The sequence below is a fragment of the Labeo rohita genome, chromosome 9 (genome assembly GCF_022985175.1).
Source record: "Labeo rohita strain BAU-BD-2019 chromosome 9, IGBB_LRoh.1.0, whole genome shotgun sequence".
In the NCBI taxonomy this organism is placed as follows: domain Eukaryota; kingdom Metazoa; phylum Chordata; class Actinopteri; order Cypriniformes; family Cyprinidae; genus Labeo; species Labeo rohita.
In genome coordinates, this window is record NC_066877.1 from 23,686,558 (window position 1) to 23,709,324 (window position 22,767).

At 35.9% G+C, this 22,767-nt stretch overlaps 2 protein-coding genes across 4 annotated transcripts; both read right to left on the reverse strand.

Annotated features, from left to right (window-relative positions):
* Positions 1-468: 468 nt before the first annotated feature.
* Positions 469-7,906, reverse strand: p2ry8 (P2Y receptor family member 8). The gene is made up of 2 exons (XM_051118478.1): positions 7,818-7,906; positions 469-2,262 (listed from the first exon to the last, which is right to left on the reverse strand). Exon 2 carries the CDS (start codon positions 2,246-2,248, stop codon positions 1,217-1,219), a length of 1,032 nt encoding a protein of 343 aa, XP_050974435.1. The 5' UTR covers positions 2,249-2,262; positions 7,818-7,906; the 3' UTR covers positions 469-1,216.
* Positions 7,907-9,247: 1,341 nt separating this feature from the next.
* On the reverse strand, positions 9,248-22,267 carry upf3a (UPF3A regulator of nonsense mediated mRNA decay). Of its 3 annotated transcripts, none has more exons than XM_051118905.1 (12): positions 22,018-22,267; positions 19,640-20,289; positions 18,817-18,923; positions 18,617-18,723; positions 18,378-18,476; positions 18,117-18,227; positions 15,208-15,263; positions 14,975-15,133; positions 14,744-14,877; positions 13,746-14,031; positions 13,367-13,444; positions 9,248-10,288 (listed from the first exon to the last, which is right to left on the reverse strand). In XM_051118905.1, exons 2-12 carry the CDS (start codon positions 19,778-19,780, stop codon positions 10,124-10,126), a joined length of 1,443 nt encoding a protein of 480 aa, XP_050974862.1. In that variant the 5' UTR covers positions 19,781-20,289; positions 22,018-22,267; the 3' UTR covers positions 9,248-10,123. The 3 variants fall into 3 exon arrangements, with proteins under 3 accessions (XP_050974862.1, XP_050974861.1, XP_050974863.1); XM_051118904.1 differs by having other exon boundaries at positions 13,746-14,034; positions 22,018-22,265; XM_051118906.1 differs by lacking the exon at positions 13,367-13,444 and having other exon boundaries at positions 13,746-14,034; positions 22,018-22,265.
* Between the last annotated feature and the right edge of the window lie 500 nt (positions 22,268-22,767).

Below are 22,767 nucleotides of genomic sequence, written 5' to 3' on the forward strand. Positions count from 1 at the left end.
TATATCTCTCACTTGAACCATAACGTCACCTGTCGTAGTGCACTTTGAAGTGGCGTTTGCAAACTGCTTTGTTTCCTTTATGTGCATTGCACTAGCCATTTTCTTTAGCATTGAGTTGAATACTTCACATTGGTCTGAGACCACTAAATCCATTTCCTGGAAGCTAGTTTATTTCCACTGAGGTTTATTTGCACTGATTCTTTTTTACTTCTGAAAAGTTCCATTTGTTCAGGACATGCACTTTTGCACAGTACTTCGCTTGACATGCCATAGTTCTCAGTTTGAAAGGAACTAAAAAAAAATTTTGACCTCACTGTGACATGTCTGTGGTAGATGTTCTCAGAACAATTAGCCTAACAAAAAAAAGACATTTGGTGGTCGTAACATTGATTTTGTTGAGTAAGCCATATTTAATCTTAGAATAACAATGATTACAAAGTCAATTTGGTTAGATTTATTTATTTTAAAAAAAAAAACATTACAAAATAAATGCCCCTATATGACTGTATATGTGCCCCTATATGTGTAATTTGCTACCACAGATATGTAATGCCAACAATAAAAACAAATAAGAAACATGTAAAAAAAATAATAATAATAATAATAATAATACAAGGCACATTATAAACAGCATAAGTAAAATAAATATTAAAACAGTTTGGCTCATAGAAAAGAAAATGAATTCTTAACTGCTAAACAATAAATGCTTTATCACAGTATAAAAATATTTCACAGATCTGACATATATAGCTGCCACAATAAGTATTTGTACCTTTTCAGTCAGATCAGAAATGACTGAAGTTGCTGCTAAGTTTAACCACACATTACTGTACAAAAAATATGCCGAGTTACAGTGAGAAGGAACTTGGGCGCCTGATACCAGAAAAAAACAAAGATACACAACATCACGCGCCCTGAATGCATGTGAGCAGCATGCTTTTCCTCAGCTGCTCAGCCAGGAAATCAAAATAGAACAAAAGCGAAATGCTACTAAACAATAACAAGAAAACAATGTGGGAAGTGGTCCTTCCTATGACTTTGCATCAGATATATTATGAAAACTACAAAACGTGTGAGAGATGTGGCCTAGCGGTTAGCGCTTGTGCTATGACTCATTTAACAGTGCTCATGTGGCCGCTGCAAACCTGAAACGTGACATCCAATATCTTCTTGCTTCTAAAATAAAAACAACAGAAACTAAATATAACATCAAATGTTAAGAATTTTCATCTTCATTTGCATTGCCCATCGTACGTCCAGAGAAAAAGCTTTCTCTGTGGCCCTCGATCATTGCTGTCTCTCCAGTACTTAGAGTCTGCAACCTCAGCATTTGCCTTAGCTTTCGGCGAAACTCTTTCGATGCAAAATAATAAATAAATGGATCAATGCAACTATTAATGCAGCTGAGAGACAGGGAGAGTTTATAGTACATATAGAGAGACTTGTTATAGTACAGCCTTGTGACTGTGTGGGCCAAGAGTAAGATGTTATTGGGAGCAAAACAAAAAATGAACACAAACAGAACGATGCACGCCAAGCGCACAGCGCGGCCTTTCTGCTGACTATTGGTCTTTCTGACCAGGACACAGATGATGTTAATGTAGCAATACACTGTGATGATGAATGGACAGAGAAAGAGGATGATGAACATGCCAAACAGGAAGGCCGCCCAGTGAGCAACGCCCGGTAGCATGGACCTCCTTAACACATCAAAACATGTGGTGATATTGCGCTCCGTTACGTAATATGTCAGGTCTGAGCGTTCCAGCGGGATCAGAATCACAAGGACTAGCAGCCACATGAATATGCAGGCAACAATTGCATATGTTTTCCTCTTCCTCATCTCTCTGAAGCGCATTGGTTTCACAATTCCCAGGTAGCGGTCGGCACTAATAGCAGTCATGGATAAAATGGAGCAGTACATGTTGGTGAAGAAAACCACGGTCAGCACATTGCACATGCTCACACCCAAGGTCCAGTTGTAGCCTTGCATTTGGTATGCAATCTGAAAGGGGAGCACAGTGCCCAGTATCAGGTCGGTGAGGGTGAGGTTGATCATGAAGATGATAGAGGGGGTTTTCGGAGAGGTGCGCATCAGTAACAGAAACAGAGAGACGCCATTGCCGCTCAGATTGGCCAGAGTCACGATGACATAGATGGCTGACACAATATCACTGGCCTGTTTGTTGTCAAACATGGCCAAGGTGGCATTGTCCATTTTGACGAAGTCTGTTAGTGACCCATTCATGGTTGTTTTTTCACCTGTATGAAGAGACAGAGAAATTACACCTATCATACCATCATAAACTGTGACTTCGCTACTTCAACCACAATTTGTGATAAACATCTGCATTGCTGGTTAGTTTTATTTGTTGTACACAAACAAATTGGGTCTAGTTGTAGAAACTATTTCTAGCAAATTGTACAAATAATTACAAAGAAACAGAACGTAAACATTGAAATAAATGTGAAATTGTGAAGTAGAAAGACTGAAATTGTACTTCAATAATGTGTTTTACTTTACAGCTTTAAAAAAAATCATATTTTTAAACAAAAATACCCCATATAAATTCAAGGCAAAGGGACAAAAAATGCACCTGCACAATTAAACGGCGTATTACGGCTTTCGCGATTAAAATTAAATGTGAAAATGAATGAAAAGAGTTTTATGCAGCGTTGAGTCTTATAACCAATCAAACGCGTTTCTGTTGAATTTAGGAATGCACTGGCCAATCGGAGGCGCTTAGTCAAACGCCGAAGCCGCTGATCATAAACAATACAGTGCAGATACGAGGTAAGTAAAAGATTAATTTCGTAACTTAAGTGATTGCAACGGGAGTTTTTGCATAACTCATGCTAGACTGGGCTAACATCATGTACAAATGAAACTATGAAGCCAGAATGTGACGTGGCCAAAAGGAAACAAAAACGTTTTATATTGTTTTCTATCTCGATGTTAACAATCATTTTTACTACATAAAGAGCAATAATCTACGATAATGATTTATGTCATAATATGAGCCCTATTTTTTGTAGTCTACTGTTATTAACAACACTTTAAAATATTGATTAAAAAGTAATTGGGTAAATTTAGATATTTGACAGCAAAGACAACATATGGTTTTTATAAAGTAATTATAAAAACTGCCCTCACAAATGTAAAAAAAAAAAGCCTCTGGAAATAATTTCCAGAGGGCAAATATGACCTTTTAATGAAGAGGTTAATTTCTGACCCTGCTATAGTTGTACTTCAAGTATTTGATTTAAGATTCTTTTATAAAAAAAAAAAAATGTATCACATTAAAAATGATAAATATTACATAACTGAACATTTATATAGTTATATCATATATGAGGGGAATAAAAGGTACAAAAGCTGTCACTTGGACTGTACGCTTTCAAAAGGTACGTTTTGTACCTTATTTACTTAGGGTGTATATTAGTACCTTAAAGGTATATATTAATGCCTAAAATGTACATAGTAGTACTTAAATGGTACATAGTTCGTTTGAAAGGGCACCGTGACAATTTTCGTACCGTTTTTTTTTCTGAGAATTTGCGTAAAGTTTTAGCATTTATATATAAATTATAGTTTGATTTATATAAATATTTTATAAAACTAATTCAGTATTAAAGCTAATATGATATATTTATTATTATTATTTAAATTATAAAAGATGTATTAATCTTTAAATTTATAATAAATAAATTAAATGAATATTTTATTTTAGTATCTGCTTTTAAGATTGTACGGTTTTGCTGAAAAGACTTCTTCCTGTAGTCACACACATGAAAGAAATGAGATATAACACTATAAAGTGATGCTACACCATCGCATAGGTTGGGGTGCAGTTCTGTGAACAGGAAGTGTGAGGCCAGGTTCTAGGCTTTCCAAACATGCTACTTCAGCAGGTACACACAATGCAGATGGCACGTATAACCAACAAATCTCAGCCTATCGTAAGTCTCAGCACCGTTTCATAAATGTAGACTGAAATGATTCACACGGACAGAGTCTCGAGAAAGGGACTTTTCTCGTGTTTTTTCAAAGGAAGTGAAAAATTATGTTAACGCCACAGCGTGTGCCAGCATGATTGATAGTCATTACAGATTTAGTGCAGCTGTCTTGCACAGATTGAAATTGTAGAGGTGGGCTGTAGTTTCAAATGCTTTACGTAAAATTACGTTTTCAGAAACAGTGTCCTTATTTCTTTAAAAGACATTACGATACGCCTTCTTGAGGTCATGATGCCAGCTTATAGGTACATCACCTTTCTGCATACTCAAAATGAATATTTAGTCAGTGGCTAAAATGTGTCCCTAGCTCTGTTTAAAAGTCAATCCTACACTCTTGAGTCATTTATTTTCTGCTCTATAGTTTATTGAATTTTGTGCGACCTAAAGCCGACTTACGCCAATGCACTACGTAAAAAAAAAAATTCCCTCTTGTTCAGTTTAATAATTAAAATGAGCTTTTATTGTGTTCACTCTACTTAATATATTTAAATTTGAAATTAAATCATATGTGTTAAAACCTACAACTTAAAACTGAATGGGCAGTGGATCTGTAGTTCACAGCATGCTTCACAAGAAATTGCATTAGGAGAGTAAATGTAGTAATTAACTTTATTTTAAGTGTTTTTAAGTTAATGTTTAGTTGTTTTGGACATTTAGAGGAGTTGTGTACTGTTTGTGTATTTTGAGGTTAGGCTGTGGGCAGTCAGTAGCATCTGTTGGTGTTAATGCTGACACCAGTCTTTCCTTGTTTGTTTGTTTGTTGTACATATCGTAAACAGTGATGAACACAACTGCTTGTTATAACATAAGAAAATGAATTAAATGTAAATAGTAAAAAAAAAAGTATAAATGTAACAAAGTTAACTTGAAGTTGGACCTGAACCAGTTAAATTGTGTTGACCCAAATAAACAGATTTATTTTGAATTAACTAAATAAAATTGAGTGTAAAAACTTTCTTCAGTTAAATTTAATAAGTGTAGTAAATTCATTTTTTTAGTGTATATGCAAATATATTCTGAGATTTTGGGCTATTTGGCTTTTCATAAAGTATTGTTTCAAACTATTGGTAAGAAAACAACCAAAATATACTTTTAAGTGTTGCTTTTGTTGTACTTTAACAGTTTGAGTCTTTAGATTTTAGTTACAAAACGTATGTGACCCAGAACCACAAAACCAGTCGTAAGGGTCAATTTTTTGAAACTGAGATTTATACATCATCTGAAACCTGAAGAAATAAGCTTTCCACTGATGTATGGTTTGTTACGACAGGACAATATTTGGCCGAGACACAACTATTTGAATATCTGGAATCTGAGAGTGTGAAAAAATAAAATATTGAGAAAATCAAGTTCTTAGTAATGCATATCACAAAAATAAATTTTTAATATATTTACAGAACATGATCTTTTTTAGCATTCATTTTGACCCATACAATGTATTTTTGGCTATTGCTACAAATATGCCTGTGCGACTTATGACTGGTTTTGCGGTACATATCTTTAAAGGCCATTTTCTCAAAACAAAGCCAGTCAAAAATCTCCACCTCTGTATCACTTACAGCAAATTTAAGTTTTATTTATACCCATATTCTGAAGGTTTTTACAGTTTTACAGGTTTTTACATTTTTATTTTATCCATATATATATATGATATGTAATTTGCTCAGTTTTACACAACAGTTTTACGTAACAAGGTTATTTTAATCTTTTTTTTTTTCTGGCTGTTGACGATATTTGAATTAATGGGTGTGTATCCCATATATCAGTATCAGGATTTATGGAGTGATGAAAAAAAATCTCTTGATATTTTAATACTTTTCTTGACAATTGATGCAAGTTAGTGCAGATTTATTTAGATAATGCATCATTTCCATATTTAAATAGAACATTTCAGAAAACTTGTAATACAAAAAAAAATGTTTGCAATTCTTAATGTAGTTAGGGGAAAATACTGCAATATCTATTGGTTTTTTATTTAAATTTTTTTACCCTATTCACCTGTGGCGTATTGCCTTAAAGGGACAGTTCAACCCCCAGTGCAATTTTGTTCAATTCAGTCATCATTTATTCATTTCATGTTGTTTAAAACGCCTACAGTATGTCTTTGTTTTCCGGCAGATCACTAAGAAAAGATTTCTGAACACTGCTGGGATCTAGACAATATTGAACTCTGTTGACTTTCAGTGAAGAAAAGAAAGTCATACAGCTTTAAAACAACGTCATTGTGAGTAAAAGACAGGATTTTATTTTTTGGGTCATTGACCCCTTTAGCTAAACCATTGTTCATTATCTTGAGAACTGCCATTGTTTATCATTTTTTTCAGTTGCTGTTTGATTTTCATGCTAAGTATTAGCTACACACTGTCCTTGAAGTCCATCAGTTCCATCCTTCACCATTTATTAGTACTAATTAAGCACATATTAATGCCTTATTCTACATGACCATATTCTACATCACTAATCCTACCCAATCCTACCTAAACTTAACAACTACCTTACTAACTATTAATAAGCAGCAAAGTAGGCATTTATTGAGGGAAAAATCTTAGTTACTAGTGAATAAGTGTTTCCTATTCTAAAGTGTTACCGTATTTTTATATGGCTGTTTCTGTTATGATGCAACAAGTTTTAAGCACAAGTTTTGTGCACGCGTTCATGCAGCACATGTGGTGGAGAACACATTAACTGCGTTAAACTGTTAATCAGTACAAACTGATGTATACTTTACCTGTCATTTTGAATTCGGCATCTGCCTACTTAAAAATGGCGAAATGTATAATCTACTAACCTATTATCACACTTAGTGTTGCATGTTTTTTAACATAACCTTTTATTTTGCTGTCAAACCATGCCTAAGTGTCAAAAACAACCTACATGCAGAGCACGGCTCATTGCCACACTTGCTCGACTAAATAGTTCTCAAGGTATGTTTTTCTTTTTTCATTTTAAAAAGTCAGTTTACATATAACCACAAACCATCTCGGCTACAAAACAGTGTGAGCGTTCTCACAGTTACTGCCATGCCAAAGTTCAATAACGCGGCCTCACACTTTCTGGGGTGAGTTGTCACAATGGAACCTTTCCTAAGCTTGTCAGCGAAATGTAAACAGTTAAAGCAGAAAGAATGTAAGAAGTAACATACAAAAACATTTTAGTTTGAAGAACCAAATTATTCATTTAAAAAAAACTTTAGATTAAGATTTTAAACCTACCAATTTAAAATCACTGCTAGATAAACACACATCTTGTAAATTGGATTTTGGGATTGTAATACTGGCTCAGAGTAAAATCTGTTTGGAATCTCACAGTACTTTCTCATCACTCCTAAAGTGTTACACCATCATGACTCATCTGCTAGTAGTCAAACTAGAGAGAGCTCTCTGTTGTGAAATGACGTTGATAGTATAGGATCAGTGAATTTAGAACTCCAGCATGGAAAAATGTTGTTAGTGTTTCTCTTTTAAACATTACATTGTTGTTTGTTTTCATTTGTATCAATAGGAGTTCCAACTGGAATGTTCAAAAAACGTGTAGAATCTGGACTGAGATTGTTTGAGATCATACGTTCTGTGAACGATCACACAGAGCTACCTCGACGAGAGCTGCGAAACATTCAGGTAACAATTCATCTGTTCTAAGTAACAGCAGAGCACATTTACAAAGTGTTACTTTTCACTAAAATCTGAATTTTCAAGAAAAACCACATAAAGTACCTTGGACTATCACAGCGAGTCAAGTATATCTGTGCATATTTAGGAAGTACAATATTTTAAAAATCACTATCAGGCTTGTGTACGTACCTCAAGAAACATGTGCGTCTTCCCTCATGTGTTGATGGCAGTTAATCTGGCATGACTGTTAGACGCAGGAAACTTGATGAGAGGAAGTACACCGCCTGACTACTCATTTCGATCAAATATAGTAAGTTTAGAGGTACACATATGGGAATGTAACAACATATTCCATGTTTCCAAAATATCATAAACATATAACATTTCTAAAAAGATTACATAGTTTCATCATCAAAGTTATCTTGTTTATTAATTCATAAGTTCAGTGGCTTTTGCAAACAAAACTGAATTTAAGGCATCCACAGAGGAAGTTCCTCTGATGTTATGCTGGTTGTACACAGTTTCTCTTTCTCATTAATAATGTGTGTCTTTTAATGGTTTTTGTATTTGATTTTTAAACACCTGCTAAGGTGAAATTGATGTGGTAGGATGTGGTGAAGGCAATATGCCACATAAACCAATAAAATAAAGGCACACACCTTTCCTCACGCCAAGCACAAGTACTCTGAGGGGTCCCACCCAATCAAACAGAGAAATGAGCAATTCACTTTTGAGATGTGCCAACATTTTTAGTAGTTAACTTACAGATGCTTCATTGTTTCTTTGGTCAGGCCTGTAAAATCCCATGTGGATATAAATAGAAAGAGAAAGAAAGAATTTATTCATGAATTTTTACAAAAGAAAAACAAAAAAAGGAAACTGTAATGCAGAAACTCGTTCAGGGGGGTTTTATCAGCGTCATACCTGTGAACTTGTTTCCTGTTTGCATTGTGAGCTTGACTTTTATGTCGATTATTCACACATTTTACTAGACAACACACTAACCTAAAATACCCGTTTTATTTTGGAATAAGGGGAACTGCTATTTGTTTTCAGTACTGATCGTATAAGATAACTGTCATTAGTGACAGCTCACTTGCATTTATCACACTTACCATCATTAGTCTTTATATTCTTCACTGAAAAAAAGGAAAGCAGTGGTGATAGGTATGAAAAAAACAGCCTAAGAAGTAAAATTAGAGGTAATAAGTCATGTCGCGACTGGCACAGGAAGACATTATGACTTGTTTTCTCAGTCTTAAAGTGTGGGAACTAAAGATGTAGTATGAGAAACTGCAAATTAGATTAATTTCTGTCTTTTCAGTCCAAACTGATTCTGGTTTACAGTTGACTCACTAAGAGCAGACTTTGGCTGCTGAGCTGTTTTGCAAGCAAAAGCAATAAATCTTAAGAAATCCAGGCTTTGTATTGTTTCAATTGTGATTTAGCTGCACAAGAGAAACTATGGTTATTATGTTGCAACTTGGTCTGTTATCTTTGGAATTATTCCCATGTTTAATGACCTAAAAATACTGAATTATAGAATCTCAGAATTTCATCAAAGTGATATGTTACAAATTTAAATGTCTAAAGTAAAATAAAAATAATTCAAATAACACTTTATATAATCATATATCTTTATTGTACACAAATGGTCAATCCATCAAATACAATATCACATTTTTAATATATTCTACAGAGTTCACTTTTTTGTTGGACTCAGCAATGATTTTAAAAACTGTATTTTTGTAGGCTATTTAATAACAGAAGGGATCTTTAAGTGCAAATCAAAGGTAAGGCATGTGACCCCATGTAGCCTCCCACCACTGAATGACTGCAAAAACATGCGCATTGGTTAGAAATATCACAAAACATGTTATTTGACCTAACAGAAGACGATTTTAACAAACAATTTTGTTCTTCTTGGCCCGCAGGTAAAACAACGCTCTGAAATTTGCTATATCCTGTTGTATTTCTTAATATAGAAAAGCCACAATGTATACACGTCAGGGACAATAGAGGCATCATTCAAAGGCATTACAGTGTGAAAATGTGAAATGAAGAGTTGCATGCTTAAATTTAAGTTTTATTAATACAGTGTAGCATTTTTATATCCTAAAGAAAAAATATGTCTCTGTTCCCCATCCCACATTACATATATTTAAAATACAGATTTCACAACACACTGCTTTTCTTTACAGTAAAATCTATATATATCTATATTCTCATTTAACGGAATCCATTTCTTGCACTACAAAAGGCATACAAATCTGATCTCTGTAAATAATGAGGTATTTTTGTCAATGAAGTGGTGTGAATCCTTTATAAGCGTACAGAAGAATTTATGACACTGTAGACTTTGTGTATAAAGGGGATTTCAGTGCACTATACTCACACATCAGAAGACAGAAAACAAGGTAGAAGTTAAGTGTTCTTTCAATACTGGCACAACCCTCGCTTCCTAAAGTAGACTTCTTCCTGTCTTGCTTTTTTCTTCACTCGTCTGCACTCTTCTCTGAGCCTGTACCTATGACCGTCTTGTAGCAGTGTTCTCCACCGTGTTCAGGAGAGATTGGTGGAAAGTCAAATGTCTTGTTCCCAGAGCCCATTCGCTTGCGGTTTCTAGCACCAGGCTGGTACAGCTGCATTGCCGGTCGGTCCTGTGCCGTGAAATGAGTAAGACACAAGAGACAAAAGCAATACATTCATATTTCATACCACAAACATAGATTACAGGCTAGTCAAGAAAAAAAATACGTCCCCGTATGAATCACATTTCACTTAGACAACTAGCTACTGACAGCCCCTCAAAATCCATTTAGTTCATAACAAAAACATTATACTGCAGTGGTATTTGTTATGCGCTTGTTTGCATTTAATATAGTAACGGTTTGTGGTGGTGGTGATGGGGGTGACACATAATGGCTAAAACTCAGGGCCAGTAGTAACTGGACTACTGTTGCTATCATCACTTCTGAAATAAGTGTATTGGAGAAAACCATCTGCTAAATGACTACTAAAATGTATAAAGTGAATCCAGCATGTAAGCATTTCAATGTGCAACATTATATGTATTCTTCTATATACATGTAGGATCTGTTCCAAAACCAAGTGAAATGCTATTTACTGTCTATTTGACAAGAGAAAATAATAGTTGAATTTATAAAAAAAATTGCCTTGTTCAAAAGTTTACATACGCTTGATTCTTAATACTGTGTTGTTGCCTGAATGATTCAGGTTTTTTTTTTTTTTTTGGTTGTTTACGAGTCCCTCGTTTGTCCTGAACAGTTAAACTGCCTGCTGTTTTTTAGAAAAATTCTTAAGGTTTTTCAGCATTTTTATGTTTTTTAACCCTTTCCAACAATGACTATGATTTTGAGATCCATCCTTTCACATTGAGGACAACTGATGGACTCATATGCAACTATTACAAAAGGTTCAAACGCTAAGTGATGCTTCAGAAGGAAACACAATGCATTAAGAGCCGGGGAGTGAAGACTTTTTGAATTTGAATATCAGGGTAAATTTAACTTATTTTGTCTTCTGGGAAACATGTAAGTATCTTCTGTAGCTTCTGAAGGGCTGTACTAAATGAATGAAAAAAAAAAATTTTTAAGCAAAATAAGAAAAATGTACACAAAAACCCCCCGGCTCTTGATGCATCGTTTTTCCTTTTGAATCATCAGTGAGTGTTTGAACCTTCTGTAATAGTTGCATAAGAGTCCCTCAGTTGTCCTCAGTGTGAAAAGATGGATCCTAAATCTATATCGTCATTGTTGCAAAGGGTTCAAAAACAAAAATGCAGATTTTCATGAACAACTCATGAACAACTATCACTAAACACAAAAAAACACAGCTGTGGATAATTCCGGTAACAACACAGTATTAAGAATAAAGCATATGTAAACTTTTGAACAAGGTCGTTTTTATAAATTCATTATTTTCTCTTATGGACTGTGTAAACGTCTTTTATGTGAAATATCTTTTTTGGGTCAGTACTAAATTAAAAATAACATGCATGCTCTTATTTTGGTAAAATAATTAACATTTTGCAGATTCTGTAAGGTGTTTGACTTCAGCTGCATTTTAAAGTCCTTAAACTTTTTATTTTCAGGTTTAAAAGCAATGTTGAAATTAACTATAATTATAATTTCTCATGCCTCGTCCACTATCTAGGATGGATTTATTTTCTCTGAAAAAGCAGAATCTTATGTATTATTCAATTCCAGGTTTAAATGAGCTGTTGAATCTAATTTATACATTTTAAAACTATATTTACAATTTACATTTCTCTTGCTTAATCTGCCATCTTGAATGGATTTTCTCCCCCTGAAATTAGTGTGGCAGAATCGTAAATATTTGTTAAGAATTTACGGTTTAATTGATTTGTTCAATCTTATTTATACATTTCTTGTCAGCCATCTTAAATGGACCTTTCCCATCCCTGAGCTCAATGCAGTTATTATTTTCTCTATTCTACATGTTTTCTTTTAATTTGTTATAAAAATGACACTCTAACACTTCTCTATTCTTCTTCTGTTCTTCCGACTTATTTAATATATTTGATTTCTATTTATTCTATTTCTATTTGTTTTCTTTTTATTTGTTATATATATACACATATATACATACATATACATATATACATACATATATATATATAAAAACCTTTAGGCTAACGGAGACTTGTCACAGCACTTACATATTATTGCTCTTTTGTTGGTTTTGTTTGCTTCCATTGTCCTCATTTGTAGCATCTGCTAAATGACTAAATGTAAATGTAAATATAAAATGTGACCCTGGACCCCAAAACCATTCTTAAGTAGCACAGGTACAATAACCATAGATTATTAAACGTAGCAATAACCAAGAATACATTGTGTGGGTCAAAATTATCGATTTTTCTTTTATGCCAAAAATCCTAAGGATATTAAGTAAAGATCATGTTCCATGAAGATATTTTGTAAAATTCTTAGAGTAGTTTGATTAGTAATATGCATTGCTAAGAACTTTATTTGGACAACTTAATGGTGACTTTCCCAATATTTAGATTTTTTTGCATCCTCAGATTACATATTTTCAAATAGTTGTATCTCAGCAAAATATTGTCCTATCCTATTGTCCTAACAAACTACACATCAATGGAAAGCTTATATATTTAGTTTTCAGATTATTTATAAATCTCAATTTTGAAAAATTGGCCCTTATGACTGGTTTTGTGGTCCAGGGTCACATATTTTATAAATATATCAAAACTTACACGTAATTTTTGATTAGTAATATGCATTGCTAAGAACTTTATTTGGACAACTTTAAGGACGATTTTCTCCAGAATTTCAAATAGTTGTATCTCGGCCAAATATTGTCCTATCCTAACAAGGATCTATCAGATGATGTATAAATCTCAATTTCAAAAAACTGATCCTTTTGACTGGTTTTGTGGTCCTGGGTCACAAATAAGAACTATTTTTGCACCACCTCTACATTGGGAGCAAGATGCATACGATGCCCTAAAATGCTGCCCATGTTGGCAACTCACTACATTTTGGAACAGAGCCGTAGTTTTCAGTTGTATAAGCTTCTTCTATTTGGAACCGCTCCTCATCTGTGCCATTACAGCATTAGCAAGATTCTGCTGTCAGCAAGTACGCCTGGCACTGTAAGGTGCGGGGCCTCTCAGTAAACAGCATGTGTAGCATCCCCTCCCGTGGGTAGAAAGGCTCAAAAACTAGCTGTACCTTTGCTGGCAGAGCCCCTCCTATCTGGTCTGGCCCCTCAGACTGGGAAGTCCTTTTCTCCTGATGCACTAACACAGACTGAGAGACACGTTGTCTTCCGTCAATAATATTGCCAACAGCCAAATTACACCTAACTACCTCAACACATCAGTGTAGGCTGCATTGAAAGCCCCTAGTGGGAGGCAGATTCGTATGGCATTTCCCACAAACATAATGATGTATAAATCAACTACAGATGTAAATACTGAATGCATTAGTGGATTCATCTGCTACACAGACCGGACAAACTGACTGATGACAATAACTGTACATAATACCACAACCAGAGCTGCAAATGGACTGTGGCTGAGATATCGCTACTCTGTTAGCTTTTATTTACCTTATTGCGAATCCGTTCTTTCCTGCTGCCCATGTCTTCTCGGTCCTCTTTGCCCAGTTTGTCTCCGGTCTCTGGGCAGTAAGAATAGCCATGGTGTTGGTCTTTCTTGGCTCTGTCCTGACAGTAGCCTTTGCCCCATTTGGTCTCCTCTTTGCGCCGCATGAACTTGTCAAATTCGTAGTGATGCCTCTGTCGTTTGCGCTCCTCGTCTCTGCCGCGATGCTCTTTGTCCCTCTGCCGACGGCCGTGACCTTCCCGCTGCTCCTTGTCACTCTCGATTTGACTCCTACTACGAAAGAGAGCTCATTTAATGAATTCAGCCACTTCAATATGACTTTATAAAAACATGCATATACAGTGGTGTCCAAAAGTAACTTAACATGAAAAATCAGCAAAATCTGATGATCATGTTATCAGCGTGATTTGATCTTGTGCCTTTAAGGGTTAGTTCAACCAAAAATTAAAACTCTGTCATTAATTAATCCCTCATTTCATTCGAAACCCTTCGTAAGACCTTCATTCATCTTTGGGACACAAATTAAGATCTTTTTAATGAAATCCGAGAGCTTTCTGACCCTGCATAGACGCAACTACCATGTTCAAGGCCCAGAAAGTTGGATAAGGACATTGTTAAAATAGTCCATGTGACATCAGTGGTTCAACCTTCATTTTATGAAGCTACAGGAATACATTTTGTATGCAAAGAAACAAAAATAACGACTCCATTTTACAATTTCTTCTTTTTTGTGTCAGTCTTTGACGCACGTTCATCTTTGAGTCAGTCTTTGAATGCCACGACTCTATGAAAGGTCAGAAAGCTCTTGGATTACATCAAAAATATCTTAATTTGTGTTTCGAAGATGAATGAAGGTCATGAAGGTTTGAAACGACATGAGGGTGAGTAATAAATTACAGAATTTTCATTTTTGGGGAAACTAGATGGCACAAGATGCCCTTTAAAAAATGCAAGAAAGGGGTGGAGTTTAGGTGGCTCTTACTTATCCTTGGAATCCTTTGACTTGGTGTGTCCTGTTTGCTTTTCCCATCTGTTCTTCTCTGTCTCTCCACTGTCTCCTTTATCTTTCAGTCTGTCTGAGTCCACGTCATCGTCTCGATCACACTTCTTCAAAAGCTAAAGGAGTCCGTATGCAGATCTCATGTAATGACTGGTTGATAACCACGGGTGAAAACCTGTCATCTTCAGGATGTGATGGGGTGTTAAGTCATACCTTGATTTTTATCTCCTTTTCAGATAGCTTCTTCTGCTTTTCAGCCTCTTTTCGCTTTCGTCTCTCCTCTTCTCTGCGCTTTCGCTTCTCCTCTTCCCTCTGTCGCTTCTTTTCCAGTTCCCTCCTTCGCCTCTCCTCTCTTTTTTCCTCTCTTATTCTCTAGAATTGAAAAGGATTGTGTATATACAAGGCCAAATTATAGTCTATAACATACATTCAGATGGTGCTCTTACCTGTTTCTCTAATTTCTTGTTTTTGATGTACTCCAGCAAGGGTGTTGTCCTTTTGGCTACAAATAAGGTCACACGGAGAGAAAATAGATCTCAGTTTATAGAGAGCAATTTGTTCACCACATGTTTTTAATCATTCATTAAAGACATAGTCCATCCAAAAATGAAAGTTACCTCATGATTTACTCACCCTAGGTGTATATGACTTTCTTCTTTCAGATGAATATAATCAGAGTTATATTAAAAATGTCAGTGAATGGCTGTTGAGATTTTGAAGTTAATAAAGTGCATCCTTTCATCATAAAAAGTACTCCACACAGCTCCAGGTGGTTAATAAAGGCCTTCTAAAGCAAACTGATGCATTTGTGTAAAAAAATGTCCATGCTTATAACTTTTTAAACTGCAATCTCTAGCTTACTGTCGTACGCACGTTCATGACAGACAGCGGTCACAAATTAGAAGTACAAAATGAGGATTTGTAAAGAAAAATGTCCAAGAGGAAACTGGTTTTCCTTTGCTGTGAACAAAGCTTGGTTCTCGCGAGACTAGCATATTCTCAACGGTGCTTGCGCTACACCTACATCCTACATCTTTCACTGGAACACCACTCTCTCATGAACACACAGTGGAAGCTAGAGATTACGGTTTTTAAAGTTGTAAATATTGATATTTTTCTTACACAAATGCATCGATTCACTTCATTAGCCCCTAGAAACTGTGTGGAGCACTTGATGGATGGACACACTTAATTGGACTTCAAAATCTCAACAGCCATTCACTGCCATTATAAAGCTTGGAAGAGCCACAACATTTTTTAGAGAGGTCATCGGATGCCCATTTTCCACAAGTTGATATGATTCTTTAGGGTCTTAATGAAAAGTCTATAATATACTTTGGTAAAACAACACCCTTTTTACCTTGCCAAAATAAGCTCTGCAAAAAACATCTCATTCTGATCAAGGCTGCTTTAAATGCAAATGAGCTCTGCTCACCACGCCCCTCTCTTCTCTCTGTGGAGAGACGAGCCTTTTTACTTTAGCCGCATTTAGCTGCTAAACTTGCTAAAAAAAACCCTTATACTCACTTCTGCTGTAAGTGGAACTGGATCATCAATGATTCGCGCGAACATAGACGGATATATGTAGATCGGGAGGTGCATTCCCTTCACAAACAAACGTAATCCACTGCAGCTCAGATGTCGGGAGTAAATGACGACCACTATGTTCATTATTACATCCAGCAACACAACACCTCAATCGCTCAATGAGATATTCTTGTCTAACGTAGATCCCTGCTCCGGCATCGAAACAAAGAGGACGGACTGTTACAGCTGATCTGAGGTAAAACGCTCATGTCAATAAACTATCGCGGGTATATTACAGACTTTTCATTAAGACCCTCTGTGGGTATGACGCCACAACGACAGGCATCTGAGAACGGCTCGATTTGAAAAAGGGAATATTATTTTTACAGATTAATTAAAAACCACTGCATGGATTTTTATCATTATAGGGTAGATTTGTACATACACTGCCAACACACATTAATGTTCAAACTGCATGTAAAAGTGAACTTAGCATCCGATGACCCCTTTAAAATAAAAGGGTGATATTATGGTTTTTCATTTTTTGAACTTTAGTCAGTGTGTGGTGTGTATCTTTGGGCATAACAAAGATCTAAAAAGTTACAAATCTCAAAGTCCACTCTAAAAGGAGATATTTCGTTTTTAAAAAATCCCTTTTCAAGAACTACAACGAACGACTCCTTTGGACTACAAAGTTTGTTTTCCGCATGCAATGATGTGACAACGTGGACCATTAGAATATCATTAAAATAAATCCTGCCCACGGAAATTCTAATTGTTGGAGGGAGGGTAGGGACGAGGTGGGGGATTAGCCTAACTTTAGCGATGCAGCACAGAGAGCCACTTCAACGAGCCGCAGCACGGCAGGTATAAACACAAGCATTGACTAGAGTGGCCGCTCCAGAGCTGTAACGCACCGCAGACGTGTGCAGTACAGGGGGTCGAAACACATGCCGAAGCCACAGCCTACTCTGGTTGCGCGTCGGAGCCATAACGCGCCGCAGATGTGTGCAGTGTGTGGTAAGAGATTTATTCATCATACAGTGTAGATAGCTTAACTTATAACGCAAGTGTTTTTTAAAATGCATAAACTTGCACTAGAATAGGCTAGGCTGATCAGTGATGATGTTCCTCCAGGGGGTTAATAAAGGCCTCCTGTAGTGAATCGATTTAAATTTAAAACGTAAAAATCACTTTAATCAGCTTGCGCTAACAGTTGTACACAGAACTTGCTTCTTCGACAAGGGGCGTGGCATTACTGAAACACCGTCTAAGCTGTTCACCATTCGCAACACACTTGGACAGCTAACCAATCACAACACATTTTGTTTTTCGGAAGGCGGGCCCGGAACTAATCGAGCCTTATTTGCCAGGCTGGGAGAGATGTATTGTAATAATGTAAATTATGTTAAAAATAATGTGTTTTTCAAACCACCAAGCATGAAAGCATGTTTTAGTACACCCCCAAAACAAAATCAAGACTTTGTAAAAGAGCATAATAGGACCCCTTTAATATACCTCCGATTGTATTCATCTGAAAGAAGAAAGTCATATACACCTAGGATGCCTTAAGGTTGAGTAAATCATGAGGTAATCATAAGGTCACTTTTAGGTGAACTATCCCTTCAAAACCTCTATTCCCATAAACCCACAGCAGCCCATTACAAATTATCCTACCAGACTGTTTTCAACATCAAAAAGTGTTATAATCAAAATGAACTAAGACCAGCTTCATAATACTTGTCCTATGATGTCCTATATGTAATACTTCTCCATTAAATATATGTCCTGGACATATATTTATCTACAAAAATTTCCAAAACAGTACCTATGAGTTCTCGGGTTTTAGCTTCAATCTCTCCCAATAGTGTTTCGGGATTGGCCATTGATTTCTCCTCATCACAAGAATAGTTTTCCAGAAATCGCCTGTATTCTGGGTCTGAAAACAAAATTAAATGGAGATAATAGAAGTGTTTTTAATTTATTCGTTTATTTAGTATATATTTGACTCAGTAAAGCCACTTTTTATGAATACTTGAAATGTATAAATAATATAAATAATGTTTTATAAATTCAAAATTGTAAATACCTTCTTCAATAGTTCCTGCTTTAGCATCTTTCTTCTTTAACTTTTTCTTGGAAACCTTCTGAAATGGTGCAAATTCTACGACAGCTGGATACTCTTGGCCTAAATTTAAAAATATAAAACAAATAGTACATTCACATTTTATGAACCTCAATATAAGCCATTTATATTACCACTATTATAGTTACAACTATGAACTAGATTAGGGGAGATTAAATGGTAAAAAGAGGAACATGAATAACCTTTATTGTCAATGAATACATAACCATCAAAGCGATCTCTGAAAATAATGATATCCTCTGGGTTTTTGAAGTTGATGTATGCTCTTGAGAAGAGATGCGGGTATAAGCTGCGTAGAATAAATATATAAAGACACATACATGTATAAGATGCTGACAGTGCTCAGGATCACAGTATATTCATAAACACAAACCAAAGATACCTCTGATCAGCAGGGAAGAACTCAAAATAGTCAAAAGATGGAAGAGGACTCAGATGCTCTTCAAGCTGGTCTTTTGATAAACTGGGTGGCAATCGGCGTATGACAACCTATATCAAAAGAAGCATGTATAAAGAAAATTGCACTAAAAAATCATCCACGTCAAAAGCAAGATCAGCACCCACATTTGCAAAATAACAGTTGCAAATATTAGAAATAAAATTGCAAAGACATAAACGAACATGCCATGATGTGTGTAAAACACTGCAAAAGAGACAAAAAGAGATAAAATATTAGTGCTGAGCATTTCTTCACTCATGACAATATAATGTTGAGGAGTCCAAAATCCCTGTGCATGAATTAAACTGAATGTTTTTATAGTGTTTTCGTGTCATTTTTAATGATTAAAAATCCCGTCCCCATGAATTGCAAATGCATGGAAAAGAACGAACAGTACATTATTTAAATTTTCTATGTGTTCCATAAATGTAAGTCATACATGAGTGTGAGTAAGGCAGAATTATCCCTTTACACACACTGGCTATTTATAAAAATTAAAAATGACAATTTTCTAATGTCTCTAATGCACCATTGACTGTGCTCTTTTATAAAATTATATATGCATATAAATATTCAACGCCTGAACTATTAAATCAATTTAATCCAACTGTGCATGAATGCATTTGTGTTAGATGTGATGCTACAGGGATATTCGTTTCACTTGGCTGTCCTGCGTTTTCGCTGTCTATGGTGCTGAATCCCGTTCCCTCCATCATCATCATCATCATCACACTCTCCCAACCTACCAAACAACTGCGCCACTTACCTTGGTGAAGACCTCCTTCTTCTCCTCCTTGTGCTTCGGGTTCACCGCGACGTTGTCCTGCTCCCTCTGACAATCCCTGAACTGGATCTCGACGCTGCCTCGCTCCCTGCTTCCTGTCCTCTGCTCCTTTTCAGACCTCATATCTCCATTTCGCCCTCTTCGCTGTCCGAAATCCGCAAACTCTCGCGGGAATTCTCCCAAATACCGCGAGGCTTGCACGTTGGCGTTTATTCTCTTCTTGTCATTTCAAGGGTAACGTGTTACCGTTGCATTTTGTTTATAGAACAGAAATGTGAAGCACTGCTACATTCTTTTAAAGATAAATAGAATATGGTTGTTTGGACATTATATATTTGGTTCATCTTTTGATTTAGATACTAGAGAGATACAAATATATTACTCAAGTTTGGCGTTTGTTTTGGATACAACAAATCCCTTCATTTCAGCTAGGGTGGGGTATAAAAACGACGACCATGACTGTCATCGTTTAGCGCCGGGAGGCGCGTTGTCGTCCTCGGAGTCGCTGTCTGTGCAGCTCGGCTGTACGCATGGTCGATCCGGACCGAACGGGCTGCCGGTGCTTACCGTGCTCCATACGTCCGGGCTGCTGGGCTGACTCACGGAGCGCCCGTAACAGTCACGACTAGGAACTGCAGGAAACACAAGACCACAGTCTAAAAACGTATCTATCCACGTATATTTGTATTTATCTGCAAAAGTATCTATCCATCCGTGTGATAAAAGCACAATTCATCCATTAAGATCAATCCATCTATACCGATATTAGCCTATATTTATTCAAAAATGTAACCTAAAAGTCTATCCGTTCGTCTATATATTAACCCAACCTTCTGCGAATCCACAGCTAGACATATATTTAGCTGCAAATATATGTGACCCTGGACCACAAAACCAGTCACAAGGGTCATTTTTGTCGTTTGTTTTTCTGAATAAATAAGCTTTCAATTGATGGTTTGTTAGGACAATATTTCGCCGAGAAACAATATGAAAATCTGGAATCTGAGGGTGCCAAAAAATCTAAATATTGAGAAAAATCGCATTTAAAGTTGTCTAAATGAAGTTCTTAGCAATGCATAGCCCATTACTAATTCAAAATACAGTTTTGATATATTTACAGTAGAAAATTTACGAAATATCTTCATCATGGAACGTGATCTTTACTTAATATCCTAATGATTTTTGGCATAAAAGAAAAATCGATAAATTTGACATATCCAATGTATTTTTGGCTATTGCTACAAATATACCTGTGCTACTTATGACTGGTTTTGTGGTCCAGGGTCACTATCCTCTATCCATCTGTCTATCTTTCCAAAGCTAGACCTGTATTTATCTGCAAATATATAAATCCATCTGTATGAAAGGCATGTCTGTATGTCCATTTATGTATCTGCAAATTGATCTATCCATCTGCATTCATCCTTATGACAAAAAAACCTCTCTGCAAAGGGAGACATTCATTCTCTCCATCTATCTTTTTGCTAAAGCACTATCCACCCATTTATTTATCTAAACAAATGTTTTTGTCCATCAATCTACGTATCTCAGATATATCTGTAAAATTATCAGTCCTCTCATTAATCCATATGCAAAAAGTATCTCCAACCATTTACTTGCACAAATTCTATTTTAGTCACATCTGCAAAAGCATCCATCAGCAAATCCATCATCTTTCTCCAAAAGCATTAATCCATTCAATTACCTGCAAAATATATGTATGTGTATATAAATCTAAACGATTAGGCTATCATAATTGTTTAATCTACAAAAGTATCAGACCCACTTTATATTAAGTGTCTTTAACCAACTTTAATGTTGATTAATTGTCTTTAATCAAAGTGAGATTTGATACAATGCAATTACGGTGTGATCACAGTATCGAAATTTAGGCTTAATTTCTATTAGTTATTGTCGATAACATAGCGATGTAAAAGTACAACTCATTTAGAAATGTCTTTCTAACAACAGACTGGCGAATTCGCGTCCACGATTGGGAACTTAGACGATTTAACGCGAGACTCCAGATCGTGCGGATTCCTATTAAAATGACTGGATTTGGCCCATGAAATTTACAAAAGTTTACCGAGCAACGATAAACTTACTTTAAAAAAAAGTTTTATATCTATGATTACACCTGTCCTTAACTTTACCATAAATGATTTGCAATACATCATACAATTACGTACAATAGATGCAGTGTTCCTAGCATTCATTTTATTTTTATTATTTAGTAGTTAAAGTAGAAAGTGGGAGCAAAATCCATTCTACAAATTTTACTTATATTTATCTACATTATTTCCTCCGAGTATCCCTATCCACATTAAAGGTGTTGTAATATAGAATATCTAATGTCTTACCACTGAGAAACGTTTGCTTCCCGCTGGCCGTCTCAAGACAGAGCTGAGGTGAAGGCCTCTCTGGTGTGGAAACGGAGCTCTTTAAACTGGGCACAAATGTGGAACAGGTGTCCAGATCTCGACTCACGCGCACGTGCGAGTAGGTGATGTTGGATTTGGATGGTGTGCAGCCCATGACTAATTCTGCTGCTCACAAGCCAGCTTCCATCTGGGGAGCATCCAGTGTGACACAGCCTGCACATTTCAGTGACTACAAACAAAGACACTTCTGCTCTACTTCAGGGGCCGATCTGAAGACCCCATGACGTTCCTGGATGCAAAATTAGGGAGGAGGTGCCTGATGACCCCCTGAGAGGAGCTTTAAACGAATAATAATAATAATAATAAAAAAACAGGAACAACTTTCAGTGGTAACATCAACATACACTTTTGGCCAAAAGTTTGGAATAAAAACACCTTCATATTTTATTCTTCATATCATACAAAGTGCATGTTATTTTTTTATTGAGTACTGACCTGAATAAGATATTTCTTTCCTTTATATTTTTGAAGTTATATTTTTTGGGGCTTGTTTTGTTACTTTATTATTCAGATAGGACAGTGTAGAGATGACAGGAAAGTATTAGGTAGAGAGAGAGAAGCGGGATCGGCAAAGGACCTTGAGACGGGAATCGAACTCGGGTCGACGCGCTAACCACAAGGCTGTTGGTGCGGACTTAAATAAGATATTTTACATAAAATACGTTTATA